Source organism: Xenopus tropicalis, chromosome 4, assembly GCF_000004195.4.
Source record: "Xenopus tropicalis strain Nigerian chromosome 4, UCB_Xtro_10.0, whole genome shotgun sequence".
Classification (NCBI taxonomy): domain Eukaryota; kingdom Metazoa; phylum Chordata; class Amphibia; order Anura; family Pipidae; genus Xenopus; species Xenopus tropicalis.
This window is the reverse complement of record NC_030680.2, coordinates 135,836,421-135,850,747: the sequence shown is the minus strand read 5'-3', so window position 1 is coordinate 135,850,747 and position 14,327 is coordinate 135,836,421. Positions and strand designations below refer to the sequence as shown.

At 42.2% G+C, this 14,327-nt stretch overlaps 1 protein-coding gene across 4 annotated transcripts in view; it reads left to right on the top strand.

Annotated features, from left to right (window-relative positions):
* The window catches only part of col7a1 (collagen type VII alpha 1 chain), a 136,309-nt gene that overhangs the window by 4,134 nt on the left and 117,848 nt on the right, over positions 1-14,327 (top strand). For all 4 annotated transcript variants that reach the window (XM_012961680.2, XM_012961681.2, XM_012961679.2 and 1 more), the window contains exon 2: positions 10,559-10,643. In XM_012961680.2, coding sequence (XP_012817134.2) covers positions 10,568-10,643 — 76 coding nt within the window. In that variant the 5' untranslated portion in view covers positions 10,559-10,567. The remainder of the gene's footprint in view (positions 1-10,558; positions 10,644-14,327) is intronic.

The window sequence follows — 14,327 nt, the reverse complement described above, 5'->3', positions numbered from 1 at the left end:
TTACGAAAGCTCCGAAAAAGTCGCAAAACTTACGATAACGGTACGAATGATCCGAAAAAGTCGCAAAACTTACGATAACGTTACAAGTGATCCGAAAAAGTCGCAAAACTTACGATAACGGTACGAATGATCCGAAAAAGTCGCAAAACTTACGATAACGTTACGAAAGCTCCGAAAAAGTCGCAAAACTTACGATAACGGTACGAAAGCTCCGAAAAAGTCGCAAAACTTACGATAACTTTACGAAAGCGCCGGAAAATACGAAAAAGTCGCAAAATTACCGATCATTTCGAAAAACGGCGTGTGTCAATTTTTCAGAGGTTTTTGCCCTTGATCCCCCTCCTGCATGCCACTGTCCAGGTCGTGGCACCCTTTAAACAACTTTAAAATCAGTTTTCTGGGCAGAAATGGCTTTTCTATTTTTTAAAGTTCGCCTTCCCATTGAAGTCTATGGGGTTCGCAAAGTTCGCGAATATTCGCAATTTTCGGCGGAAGTTCGCGAACAGGTTCGCGAACTTTTTTTTTGAGGTTCGCTACATTCCTAATAAAGGGCAGGGAGCAAAATGCCAAAAACCATGATGGATTGCAGCAGTTTTTTGCACTTTGCACCCTGCCCTACACATAGTTACTGATCCCTAGCAGCTTTTAGGGACTATATATATGTACAGTTATAGGACCTGTTATCCAGAATGCTCGGGACCAAGGGTATTCCAGATAAGGGGTCTTTCTGTAATTTGGATCTTCATACCTTAAGTCTACTAAGAAATCAATAAAACATTAATTAAACCCAATAGGATTGTTTTACATCCAGTAAGGATTAATTATATCTTAGTTGGGATCAAATACAAAGCACAAAGGAAAATCAAAGGAAATCAATTTTAAAAATCTGAATTATTTGATTAAAATGGGGTCTATGGGAGACAGGCTTTCTGTAATTTGGAGCTTCCTGGATATCAGGTTCCCGGATAAGGGATCCCATACCTGTATTGCAATATATATGGCTTTACCAACAGCAGCATTGTGCACCAGGGCCCACACAGTCTGGGTGATGAAAATGGAACATTGTTGTTTCTTTTCATTGGAATCACTAATACCACCTCTGGGGGTTTCATTCAATTACGGGCAGCCACAAACATCTTCTTGAACTTGAAGCCATCCGGGGGAATCTGGTACATGTGTTCCCCAGAGCTGTGTCTGTGCCATTTGCAGGATGTTACTTGTCTGGCTTTGATGTATATTGATGGGACTTCAGTTACTTCTGATTTCTGCTTTCCCAAGTCCCCAACTGAAATCCGTGTACAGTACAATCATATCATTCATACTATACTCAGACAAAGTGCAGGTTGATTGTCACACAAATTGCTGCAGGATTAGTCCTCTGATGCCCCAAGTGCAAGCCCCCCTGCCCACGCTAAGAATGGGAGGAAAGGAGCCAGAAGGCCTCTGCTTCTATAAATAAAGGGAAGGGCTGTGTTTGGCAGCCACACAATGACTTTGCTCTAAATGCACCGGGGCTTTGGCATTGCCCTTTACAATGAACCAGAACAAGCCTGTGAATAAGCCACAATGGTCTGGAGACATCAGAATGGAGCTTAACAAGTCAATTAACAGAATAGACGATTCGGTGACTTTAGAGTATTACTTAAAAAAAATAACTTTTACAGCCAGGCTTGTCCAGGGATTGAAGGGGGTTGGGGTGAAAATGCAGCCATTCCAAAGGTGGCAGAATTAAGGAAACAAAGCAAGTCAGGGACAAGGATTCCATCTTTTCTTGTTTTTGTTTTCTAATGGGACTGAGAATTCCTGGGAGCATCCAAACACAATGGCAAAGTCTGAGGCAAATCCACAAGCAACAGGGCAAGTGGAAGGGTATGGAGCCCCAATTTAACTTTAAAAAACTATAAAATGTGGCCCTCCGGCTCGTGCTAACCTATAACTCCCATCATCCACTAAGAGGTTGTAATTATAATGATTATAATGATAGGTTAGGATTCAAAAACAGCTGGAGCTCTGTAAACTGGTAAATCAATGACATGACTACTAAAAATTTCTACCTTGTTACACTGTGCAAGCCTAAAGGTCCCATACTGAGACGCCTTGTTACACTGTGCAACCCCAAAGGTCCCATACTGAGACACCTTGTTACACTGTGCAAGCCTAAAGGTCCCATACTGAGACGCCTTGTTACACTGTGCAACCCCAAAGGTCCCATACTGAGACACCTTGTTACACTGTGCAAGCCTAAAGGTCCCATATTGAGACGCCTTGTTACACTGTGCAACCCCAAAGGTCCCATACTGAGATGCCTTGTTACACTGTGCAAGCCTAAAGGTCCCATATTGAGACACCTTGTTACACTGTGCAACCCCAAAGGTCCCATACTGAGATGCCTTGTTACACTGTGCAAGCCTAAAGGTCCCATACTGAGACGCCTTGTTACACTGTGCAAGCCTAAAGGTCCCATATTGAGACGCCTTGTTACACTGTGCAACCGTAAAGGTCCCATATTGAGACGCCTTGTTACACTGTGCAACCCTAAAGGTCCCATATTGAGACGCCTTGTTACACTGTGCAACCGTAAAGGTCCCATATTGAGACGCCTTGTTTCACTGTGCAACCCTAAAGGTCCCATACTGAGACGCCTTGTTACACTGTGCAACCCTAAAGGTCCCATATTTAGACGCCTTGTTACACTGTGCAACCCTAAAGGTCCCATATTGAGACGCCTTGTTACACTGTGTAAGCCTAAAGGTCGCATATTGAGACGCCTTGTTTCACTGTACAAGCCTAAAGGCAGGGCTGGAACTAGGGGTAGACAGAAGAGACACGTGCCTAGGGAACAACGGTGAAGGGCACAGGCAGGTACCCCTTCTTTTGCCAACTCCTAGTTCCTGGCCCCTTTCCCCCCCACCGTCAACATGTGGACTACCTCCATCCCCTGTCTGCAGCACCGCCAGCAACCCAGCAGTGGTCCTCGCCATCCTCACATGTGTACCCAAGGGGCATATTGAGACACCTCAATTTATATGGCTTTCACATGGACACTACTTTTACTTTCACACTATGCATGCTTACAGGATGTTGAGACACCTTGTTACACAATGCAAGTTTAGGGCCCATTATTTAAATGCTTCTGCTTGAAGATCCCAAAACACCTTGCAACCCATTGTAAGCTTAGAGTCCCATGTTGGAACCCTTTTCACACTACATAAGTTTACGGGTTCCATACTAAGAAACATTGTATGTACCTACAACTACAATCACCTCAGAAATAGGGCAGCGGGCACCATCAATCCCACAAGTCTTGGCAAGGTTTGTGCATAGGTTAAAAGAAGTACATTTGTCAATATCATGGAGATTTATTTACCATTATGGCTTTGCTACACTGTGCAAACCTAGGGTCCAATGCTGAGGCTCACTGTAACTCTGTGCAAATGGAATGGTTCTATGTTGACACCTTTGTTACACAGTGGGAACTTCAGTCATAGCAACATAGTAAGGTCCCATGCTGAGATACTTTGATGGTGCCATGTTGACTTATTTTGTCACACTGTGCCCTTCGTATTTTGTCACCCCTGATATGGCAATCAATGTAATTTGTTCCTTCAAAAAGTATGAATAAATATCATTTTTATTTGCTGAAATCCAGCTGCAAAACAGTTCTCTTTCTGCATTTGAAATCCTGGCAGGGGAGGAGGGACTAAAACATTGATGTTACAAATTGTAACAACTTCTCCACAGCTTACAGACAGCATACAGGAACTACATAACCCACAATGCATTGCACTGTGATGTTCCTTTCATGTGCAGGGAATTGTGGGATTGGGAGGATGCAGGCTGAAGGCTGGGGACAGGCGCTACTGTTACATTTTATTTGAGTCACAAAGTAGTCAGCCAGACCAGCAGGGGAACAGGGGGCGGGGCTTAGGGAACTGTTCCAAACAATATTATTATATAAAAAATCATGAAAAGGCTGCATATTTTTAATTGATATATTGAAAAGTTGCTTAAGTTGTGTTTGGGTGGAGTTCTCCTGGAGTTCTCAGGGCAAACTTGGGGTTTCCATATAAAGACACCATGTTACACTGTGCAAGGTTTCTTAACAGTTAATACAGAATAACATGAAACCTGACTAAGAGATCAGGAATAAGTAGAGCAGTTGTAGGCAGGTGACCCACCTTTGTGCCTCAGGTTACACATTATTGTGCGAGGCACACCCACCCAGCAAGGTTAGATTTGCTTGGCTAACAGATGTCTAGCTCTGCTGCCGGGGAGGAATCACTCTGGTATTTGTTTAGTAATCTCACTGTACAGCTGTCACAGCGGAGCTGAAAAAAATGATTAAATATATTATTATTTCATCTTTCATGATTGCAAAAAACATGGCAGGATTCATGTAAATCTCTCTGATACAGGAATAACTGTTTGTCTGCTAAATATAGATAAAGACGCGATACATGCATGAACGTCTATGTACAAACAGCCCAATTCACTAGAGGCTGAGCCCAGCAATTTTATTGGCTAATGTGCACCTGAGGTGCAATGTATTGAGGACTCCATCATTGAAGGAAATTTAACCTAAAGTACTTGCACTTGAATTTTTTTTCTCCAGCTATATTTAATACAAAGATGCTATAAATCCGTGATCAGCAGCATAGGGTCAATATCCTATGCAACTTGCTTTCATAATCATAAAAACTAAGATAAAAATACAGAGAATATTTTATATGTATGTAATAATATTTTCATTATATACATCCGTGGATGCATGGGTTTTGGCTTCTTAATCGCCCCCAGAGGTGGGTCATGGGCAGGTTGTGGACCCTTTTTGCACTCCCTGAACTCTCCACTCTGTTCCAACCCCACTACTGATAGGAGGATGCTTGTTTATATATTTATGGTCACCCCACCCCCCTCCAATGATGAGAAGAGAAGGGGCGGAATGAGCGTGGGTACATAAACCAGCATGGTGGGCTGGGTCGGGCACAGGTTGGGTAAGGGCCAGGTCGAAAAACATTTGCCCTGCACATCACCAATATACATCATTCAGAGGCTGCCAGGGGTAATTGTGAGTTGCAGATTAAAAGCTGGAGGGTTGCAGGTTGGACAACCTTAGTTTATGTAATTGTCTCCATAAGCTACATAGAGGCTTCCGTGGCTCAGTGATTAGCACTGCTGCTTTGCAGCCCTGGTGTTCTGGTTCTGCCCATTTCCATTTATTAAGTATTATACGTGCAATAAAACACAAGGAAAGTGGTTGGAAGGCCTTGTGTCCCACTGCTTGACTACATGTTGAGTTTTGTGGGCTCATTACTTGCTCTAGTGAAGACTTAACTGACACGTTTCCCACATCTCCTCTCTGCCCATCACTCCCCCTTAAACTGCACAGAAAATCCCCCAAGTTTCCGGCATATGCCCGTTACCATGATGAGAATGACATCCTTGTGTTGGCCTGCTGTCAGCTGGAATAGTTCTTCCTTGCGTAGCGGAAGGCATGCACATGTGTGCGCTTTGCTCTGTGTCTGCCACATGGTGTGTTTATCTGTAGCGGAACAGACAGAAGCACATTGCATTTATTCTTTTATTTATTATCTGGTCTTTATATAGCGCCGACACATTTATGACTATTCACCTCAGTCCCTGCCCTGATGAAGTTTACAAGCTACATTCCCTATCACAGTCACACGCAAACGCTCCCTATCGGCATTCTTATCAGCACATAGATATAGTAATGTAATGAGCGCATCACAGGCCTGGGTGCTAGATTTGCACCAGGGCCCCCCTTGCACCATGGCCTCCCTTCCTCTTCCCAACCAGCTCATCTGCAGCTGAGGGTGTCCAGGCAGGCGCCCTTGGTGGTGGGCCTGGTGCACAGTGGTGTAACTATATATACAGCAGACCCCACGGTTGGGCAGCAGGGGGGCCCGGAACGCAGGGTCTGCTGTACCTTAGTTTCACTTCCCTCTCTTCTGGTGCACCTCAGTTATGAAGTTTGGACCCATTCTATCAATTATTCATGGTGATCAGTGATTAAAGTCTGTTCTTTGCAGCCCTATCAATGGTAGCACAGTGCATGCAACTATGAGTGCCAATGTGTGGCATGAACAACTTGCTCCCTAGCCCTCTAGTCTAGACCTTCCCCATCTTGTACCTTTACATAGTACACCATCTTTGTTGGTTCTTGATACTGTTTTATTTAGAGCTCATGCCCATTGTTGTGTTCCCAATATGCCTGGTTTGTGACTTAACTCTTGCTTATCCAATCTGCACATAGTGTGTACAAGGAACAACTTAGGGAACTCCGGCTTCTGGACCAAATTTTGTTAAAGAGTCCCCACAACACAGAAACCCCTAATAAACCCCTATATACACTGTAATCTGTTCCTTCAAAAAGTAGGAATAAATACCATTTTATATGCTGAAATCCAGCTGCAAAACAGTTCTTCTCTTTCTGTATCATTTGAATCCTGGCAGGGGAGGAGGGAGTAAACCATTGAGGTTATAAATTGTAACAACTTCTCCACAGCTTACAGACAGCATGCAGGAACTACATAACCCACAATGCATTGCACTGTGATGTTCCTTTGCTTATTGACATCACGTGTGCAAGGAATTGTGGGATTGGGAGGATGCAGGCTGAAGGCAGGCTGAGGACAGGCGACTACTGTTACATTTTATTTGAGTCTCAAAGTCGTCAGCCAGATCAGCAGGGGAACAGGGGGCGGGGCTTAGGGAACTGGTCCGAACCATATTATTATATAAAAAATCATGAAAAGGCTGCATTTTTTTTAAATTATATATATTGCAAAGTTGCTTGAAATTATGTTTGCTTTTCAAAAAAGCTTAAGTTGGGTGGAGTTCCCCTTTAATAGACAAATACACTCCAAGTGCTTCTGCTAATGGGTTGAACCTGACATTATGGGCACATTCAAATAGTCCTCTATCATATATCAGTCTTTTGTGATGAAAAGCCAAATAGCCAAATGAATGAATTAAAACCAAGCAATTTTTCAATGTGAACTCATGAAACACTGACTGATCAACCTTAGGCCATGCAGGGCAGGAGTACTGATGATTTATGCACAGGTTCAGATTCACAGAAGAGTCAAGTTTGTGCCCTCACCCAGAAGCTCAGAAAGAATAGGAACTATTCAGGCAGCAAATCGTATTGAGTCAAGTCCATGAAGTTGCTAGGGGCTAGTTAGAGTCACAATCTGTTTGTGCTTTGTGCTGAAGGCTTGAACCCAGGCACATCCTGTAGAGAAACCAGACCCTATCGATTTAAGGGGGCCCAGGAATTTAATGTACATCTCTCCACCATTTAGCGGTAATGAAATGAGAGAGAGAACCAGCACCTCCAACATTAGCCTTATATCAGTAAGCTCTGCCCAAACTGCAAGGAAATCAAATGGAAGTGCAAGTAAGGGGCAACAGAGATAACAGACCCCACAGCTGCATCAGGGCCCCATAGCACTCCTTACTGATGCACAGCGTATGAAAAGGGAAACTTCTAGTTATGATTGAAAAGGCAATACCTAACTAGTTGATTGTAGTAAACTGACTAAAAACAAATAGGGGGGTATGTTCACTCAGCATTATTCTTTTGATATATCCGCCAAATCAGATTAACTGTCCAGACTTGTCTGTTTACACATTATTAAGGCCCAACATGTTGGCAGGGGTTCACATTTCTAGGCTTCCTTCTATAGTAGGAAAGCCAGCAATCTCTCTCATCTACTATAAAGTTCTATCAACTAGATATTTACCAATGGGCTGATATATTAGATAGCCTTGCAGCTAATAACCCACCTATATGATGGTTTCTCAAAGGGCATCTTCTGGCTAAGGGGACCCATTGAGGCCTGGGTGCCCAGGGCTGGGAAAATGTTATATTTTCTCTGCCCTGGGCACCCAGGCCTCATTGGGTTCCATTAGCCAGAAGATGTCCTTGCAAAATTATAAATGACATATTGTTTCATCTGTAATAAAGTATATTTATATCATACCTAATACCATATGTCCAACCCTGGATACCCCAGCTGCTGCTGAAGTACAGACTCAACATCTGACCAACTAAAGATGGAAGACGTTCCTAGGTTGTAGCCCCATTGCAGGACCACATTGTCTAGAATTCACTCTTCTCAAACTCTACCAGATGTTTTCCTGCTAAGATTAATTCTTTTACCATCATGCTTGAAGAACCAAGTGTCACTTGATGCATTTCATTGATAGTATTTATTGACTTATACCTATTTATATTTGAAATCACTGGCCAACTGTATGACGGGGGCTGAACGATGGGTGTAAAACAATCTGGTGATGCTTTAGATCCAAGGGCAAGATAGGAACTGTACAGAACGCTAATTTGACAGGAGACATTTTTATGAGAGCACAGGTCATGAGATTTCTAGGAACAGCTAGAGGACTTGCATTTTTTACTTAGAAGGCAGATAAAAAAGAGACTGAAAGATAAAATTTTGAAGCAAACGATTTGGTTGACAGGTATTAATACATTTTGTGGGAATGTCCAGCATCCCACAGCAATTAATGTTCTTTTTATAGAAAGAGCCTCCATTCAGCAACTCCACTAATGTTTTATCATGGTATAGAAGGAGATCTTTTTTGAAGGTCGCTTTACAATGGGATCTTGAAGCCATTGTTTCACTTGGACTTTTTCCTATTTCTTTTCAGCAGTCAGAGACTGCCTTGTTTGATGGCTTAGTAAAGTAAAACCAGCTGTCTGCAAGGAAATGCTGTCCCTTAACCGCTGAAGAACAAAAGACTCATTAACATACACAACCGCAAGTGCCGCCATACTCATGTTGTGTTATTGACACCATTCATTAAACATTCTCCTTGAACTTCTATATATTTGTGCTAAGTGACAATGCATCCACTGGGTCTGGTCTATGGAATCTTACCCATAGATCCATGAGTGTGGGGGTAATTCCTCAGTTGCCACAGTGGACTGCATCAACAGGCGCAACAGATGTGCCAATAGAATCACACGCTAATGCCATTTTAATGCTGTGCTCCAGAAATTACATAAAACATGTACAGACAACACTGCACTTTGCACTTAGCGCTGCATTAGTAAATAATTTTTCATAATACAGTAATAATGAATAGATAAGACTGAGAAATTACGAAAATAGATACATGGAGTATGCCAACTCAGATTGGCCCCAAAATTGACTGCCCAGAAGCAGCAATAGAGCAAAGTCTTTCCCCCCTTTGATAAATGCCCTACAGTTTTGGAATCTGTTACCTGGAAATCCGTTATCCAGAAATTATGGAAAGGCTCCAATAGACTCCATTATAAGCATATAAGTCAATTTAATGTTTTCCTTTTTCTCTGTTATAATAAAACAGTACCTTGTATATGATCCCAACTAAGATATAATTACCCCTTATTGGGGCAGAACAGCCCTATTGGGTTTATTTCATGGTTAAATGATTCCCTTTTCTCTGTAATAATAAAACAGTACCTGTACTTGATCCCAACTAAGATATAATTACCCCTTATTGAGGCAGAACAATCCTATTGGGTTTATTTCATGGTTAAATGATTCCCTTTTCTCTGTAATAATAAAACAGTACCTGTACTTGATCCCAACTAAGATATAATTACCCCTTATTGGGGCAGAACAATCCTATTGGGTTTATTTAATGGTTAAATGATTCCCTTTTCTCTGTAATAATAAAACAGTACCTGTACTTGATCCCAACTAAGATATAATTACCCCTTATTGGGGGCAGAACAGCCCTATTGGGTTTATTTAATGGTTAAATGATTCCCTTTTCTCTGTAATAATAAAACAGTACCTGTACTTGATCCCAACTAAGATATAATTACCCCTTATTGGGGGCAGAACAGCCCTATTGGGTTTATTTAATGGTTAAATGATTCCCTTTTCTCTGTAATAATAAAACAGTACCTGTACTTGATCCCAACTAAGATATAATTACCCTTTATTGGGGCAGAACAGTCCTATTGGGTTTATTTAATGGTTAAATGATTCCCTTTTCTCTGTAATAATAAAACAGTACCTGTACTTGATCCCAACTAAGATATAATTACCCTTTATTGGGGCAGAACAGTCCTATTGGGTTTATTTAATGGTTAAATGATTCCCTTTCTCTGTAATAATAAAACAGTACCTTGTACTTGATCCTAACTAAGAAATAAGTATTGGAGGTAAAACATTTCTATGGGGTGCAGTAAATGTTTAAATCATTTTTTTCAGTAGACTTATGATATGGAAAACCAAATTACCAAAAGACCCCTTATATAAAAAAAACCCAGGTCCCGAGCATTCTGAATAACAACCTGTATAAATAATAACACTCTATAGGTGCCTAATATAATGTGGGTAAAACATTCTTAACTCACCATAGGAATCATTAAATTCATGTAATCCAGGGGAGCCTATATTTTGTGAATTTACTTAACAAGGGTATGTTCTGTTGTGCAATGGCCGGAATACGAAAATATATCAATTAATCAATTAATCTGAACTTTAATTAGACAACTAAAGTTCCCTTTTTTTTGTTCTAGGCTCAGAAGATGAGAGGGTTCACTGCCCTGTTGGTGGCACTACATTCATTAGCATTTTATCCGGAAAGAAGCTCAGCGCAACAAGGTAATGCCTGGCCCCTGCAACTGGTTATTTGCTCTTATTCTCCCATTGCACCATAATTCCCTATAATACAGCGCTGTACAATTTTTCAGGCACGTTCAGCCCCATCTCTGTAGGTCACGGTATAATTAGCTCTAGTGATTCATTGAGCTTCAGGCCAGATTCAGTTCAGTCAGAATTCAGTTCCAGTTTTTTTCCATAGACTTTAATAGAGTTTTCATGTGATAAACTGGGTGTGGTTATGATCAGAGCTCGATCAGAACCCCTGGCTAGAGCTAAAGTATTGGCAGCTATAAGGCACCATGGGGAGGTTGGCTGCCTATTGCAGAAAACAGCTGACCAGCTGCTTAGCAGCAACATTTGATTGGCCAGTGGTTTCAAGCCCCCCCCCATGATGCTAATTGGCCAAAGGTTGTGCAGCTGGAGTATAAATAGGCAGGCCCGGATTTGTGGAGAGGCCACAAAGGCCCGGGCCTAGGGCAGCAGAAGTTTAGGGGTGGCATGCCGCCCCGCCACAAGAAAATTTTTAAATTTGGCTCCCATACGGAGCAGTCAGGACCTCTCCCCACTGCTCCGTATGGGAGTTTAAAAGAGCGCATGCGCACTCACGGCTGCGGGGGGGAAGGAGGGGGTGTTGTTCGCGCATGAGCACTGGGGGGGGGGGCGAGCGTTTGCACATGCGCATGGGGGGGACCTCTGAGTGCCCAGAAGTGAAATCCGGCCCTGTAAATAGGGCTGTACCTCACAGATCCCCCTGTGGTGTGGAAATGAGGGGTGAACAACCTCTGAAGATTCACCTACCCACCCAATTTATATACATTAAAAAAATTGTTTTGGAAGTTGTCACAGTGATATTGTACTGTGGAGGGTATTTTTTCCCATCAAGCTCTTGACCTAGGCACCAAGGGGCAGATCTTGGTATGGTAGTGGCTACCTGCTGGGGTTCTACAGAGGTGGGCTGGATCCTTGCTGGTTGAGCTATAAGCTTACAGTTATTAAAAGTTAAAGAGATATTCACTTCTGGTAGTTTGGATATGGTTGTTGCTGAATAAAGTCGCTACGACCTTTTCCTTCCAACAGTGCGTTGTAGTTATTGTATAGGTCTATGGTTAGTAAGTACAGCTAAGGGGCAGCCTTAATTTCCCATGTACTTGTCCCAGGGTAGGTGTTGGTATTAGGCATGGGCCCATGGGCAGTGCTGGGTGGTGTAAATGCAATACATGGCATATTACAGTCTACTGGAGGCAAGCAAGTAAGCCTGCATAATCATTCAGACCATAGGCCAAGCATTTACCTTTAGTTTTTGCATGGAGTGTAACATTTCTCCTTCAGGGGATCTGGAAGATTTGAGTTATGAAATACAGAACGACCTTGTCAAGTTTACTTTCACTAGAAAATGCGCCTTCCAGGGGATATGAGTCATCTGTGCAAATACGTCCACGTCTCCGCGCTCGGTACAAGCACTACTCAAGGGCACTTTTTTATTTACGGCACCGAACCAATGCCCACGGGCAAGTCATTGAAGGATTACAGTTTAATCAATAGCAATGAAGGTCTCTTCAGATTAAACTGATTAAAGTCGTGCCAGTATTTACCTTGAGTGGATAGCTTTTAGGGCTGTGGTGTAAGTGGCATCTAAATAGCTGTGGTAGCAGTTCATATACCTGAATTGTTTTCCATTCATTGCAGAGTTACATGCTGTGGGTTGATTGGTACGCACATTAATTGCATTTCTGATTTAAAAAGAAAATACAAATTGGTTGCACAGTTATTTGAAGATAATATTGTTTTATTATAATATGATAATATTGTGATAAGGGGAAATACCTTGTAAGCAATCCAAAGATTTGACACTATCCATGCAGGGAATGCTTTCTGTTCTGTAGTGCGCTAGAGGAACAATTAATTCTGTTGCACAGACTGTACCCTTTGGCAGATAGGATGTTGCACCTTTCCTGTCTGTGCAGTAGGGGCAGTCCCACCCCCGGACTCACCACTTAGCAGAAATATGTCTGGAATCCAATTATTTTAGAAGTAATAAGGCCACATCCACTTACCTAGACACAGTGAGAAAAGTGCAATTTTAAACACAATCACCATGGTTTTTCCCCCCGCAATTTTGATTTCATTGCAGACATAAACGGGTGATTCTCTTGATACAATTGTGCTGCTTCTACCACATGTGATTTGCCAAAATAGACGCAACCCTGAAGCTACTGCCTGGCCTGGAAGCTCCAGGGTTTCCCTGTGCCAATAGGTGCAACAGGGCCTGATTCAGAACGGAAGGCAAGAAGGACTTAGCAGCACTAAGCGTAACTATACGGGATTGTGAAGAGCGGATTTTAATGCAAGTACCTGTAATGGAAGTGGTTTTAGGCATAACTCACTGCTGGAAAAAGCGCCCACTGCACTCGCGGACATTTATGAACCCTATAGTATCAATATAAAGCAGTCTTGGCTGCTGCCACTGACATGAATAGGGATCCCAGTCCTGAATATCCTATGCCAGTTAGTGATGAGCGAATCTGTCCCGTTTCGCTTCGCCATAAAATTCGCGAAATGGCAAGAATAGCGAAAACGTCATGAAACACGTTTTTTTTGTCGTCCGCATCTATTTTTTGTGTCACCTGCACTTTTTGATGCGACCGTGCCCAAATTTGACGCGACTGCGCCCAGTTTGACACGGCCGGGCCCTTTTTTACGTGACCGCGCCCGAATTTAAGTGGCCGCGCCCAATTTGACGTGCGACAGAAAATTTCCGCGCGGTGAATTTTTCTGCTGCAAATTTTCACGGAAGTTTCACAAAACAATTCACCAATGGCGAAACACAGAAATTTGCTGTGAATCCATGCCTGGCGAAAGAATTCGCTCATTACTAATGCCAGTTTGTTTAACTGAACATTTAGAGAACAATAAAGTGAAAGCAAACCCTACTTATAAATCAAGTATATAGCCATCTTAAAGGCAAAGTAAACACTCAAAACAAACTAACGTATAATTGCTCAGGGTGCTGTACTGAGAACATTTACACTTTACATTTATTTGTTTTTACCCTACTCATATAAAGAACTTGAAACAACAACAGCGCCACCTTCTGTTCATGTTGCCTAACTGGACCCAGTCAGTAGAAAATTGAATTAGTGAGAAAAGAAAAGTTGTGTAATGTTGCTCTGCTTATAACTGACCAAGGAAACATCACATGACTATTCTCTGCTCACTAACCCGATTTTCTGTATATCACAACACTTTCCTTTACTCACATATTAAATTTTCTGCAATCAAGGAAATAACAAAAGTAACAAAGTTAGATAAGGACTTTTACATATTTTAAGTAATATGATCTGTGCAGGAATCATCTTTCCAAGAATGTCAGTGTGCAGCCATATTTATTATTGTATTTTGTAGCCAAAATATGAGTTCAGCTGTAAGTGACAAGTTGACTGCAGAGTAGGAAGCACCTTCCTATTCCAAGAGACAAACAATCTCAATTAAATAGAATGATGGCTATGACTAAAGAGCTTTCTTGGATGATTGCTGCTCCAGATATGACATAGGCTGACAGCCCTACTGAGTGATGTTTGTACAGTGCAGATAAATCCGGTCATCTGGCCGTCAGTACTTACTATCTTACTTACTATCTTACCCCAGGCTTCTTATGCACCCGAAATTAACCCTGACTCTGCTGTA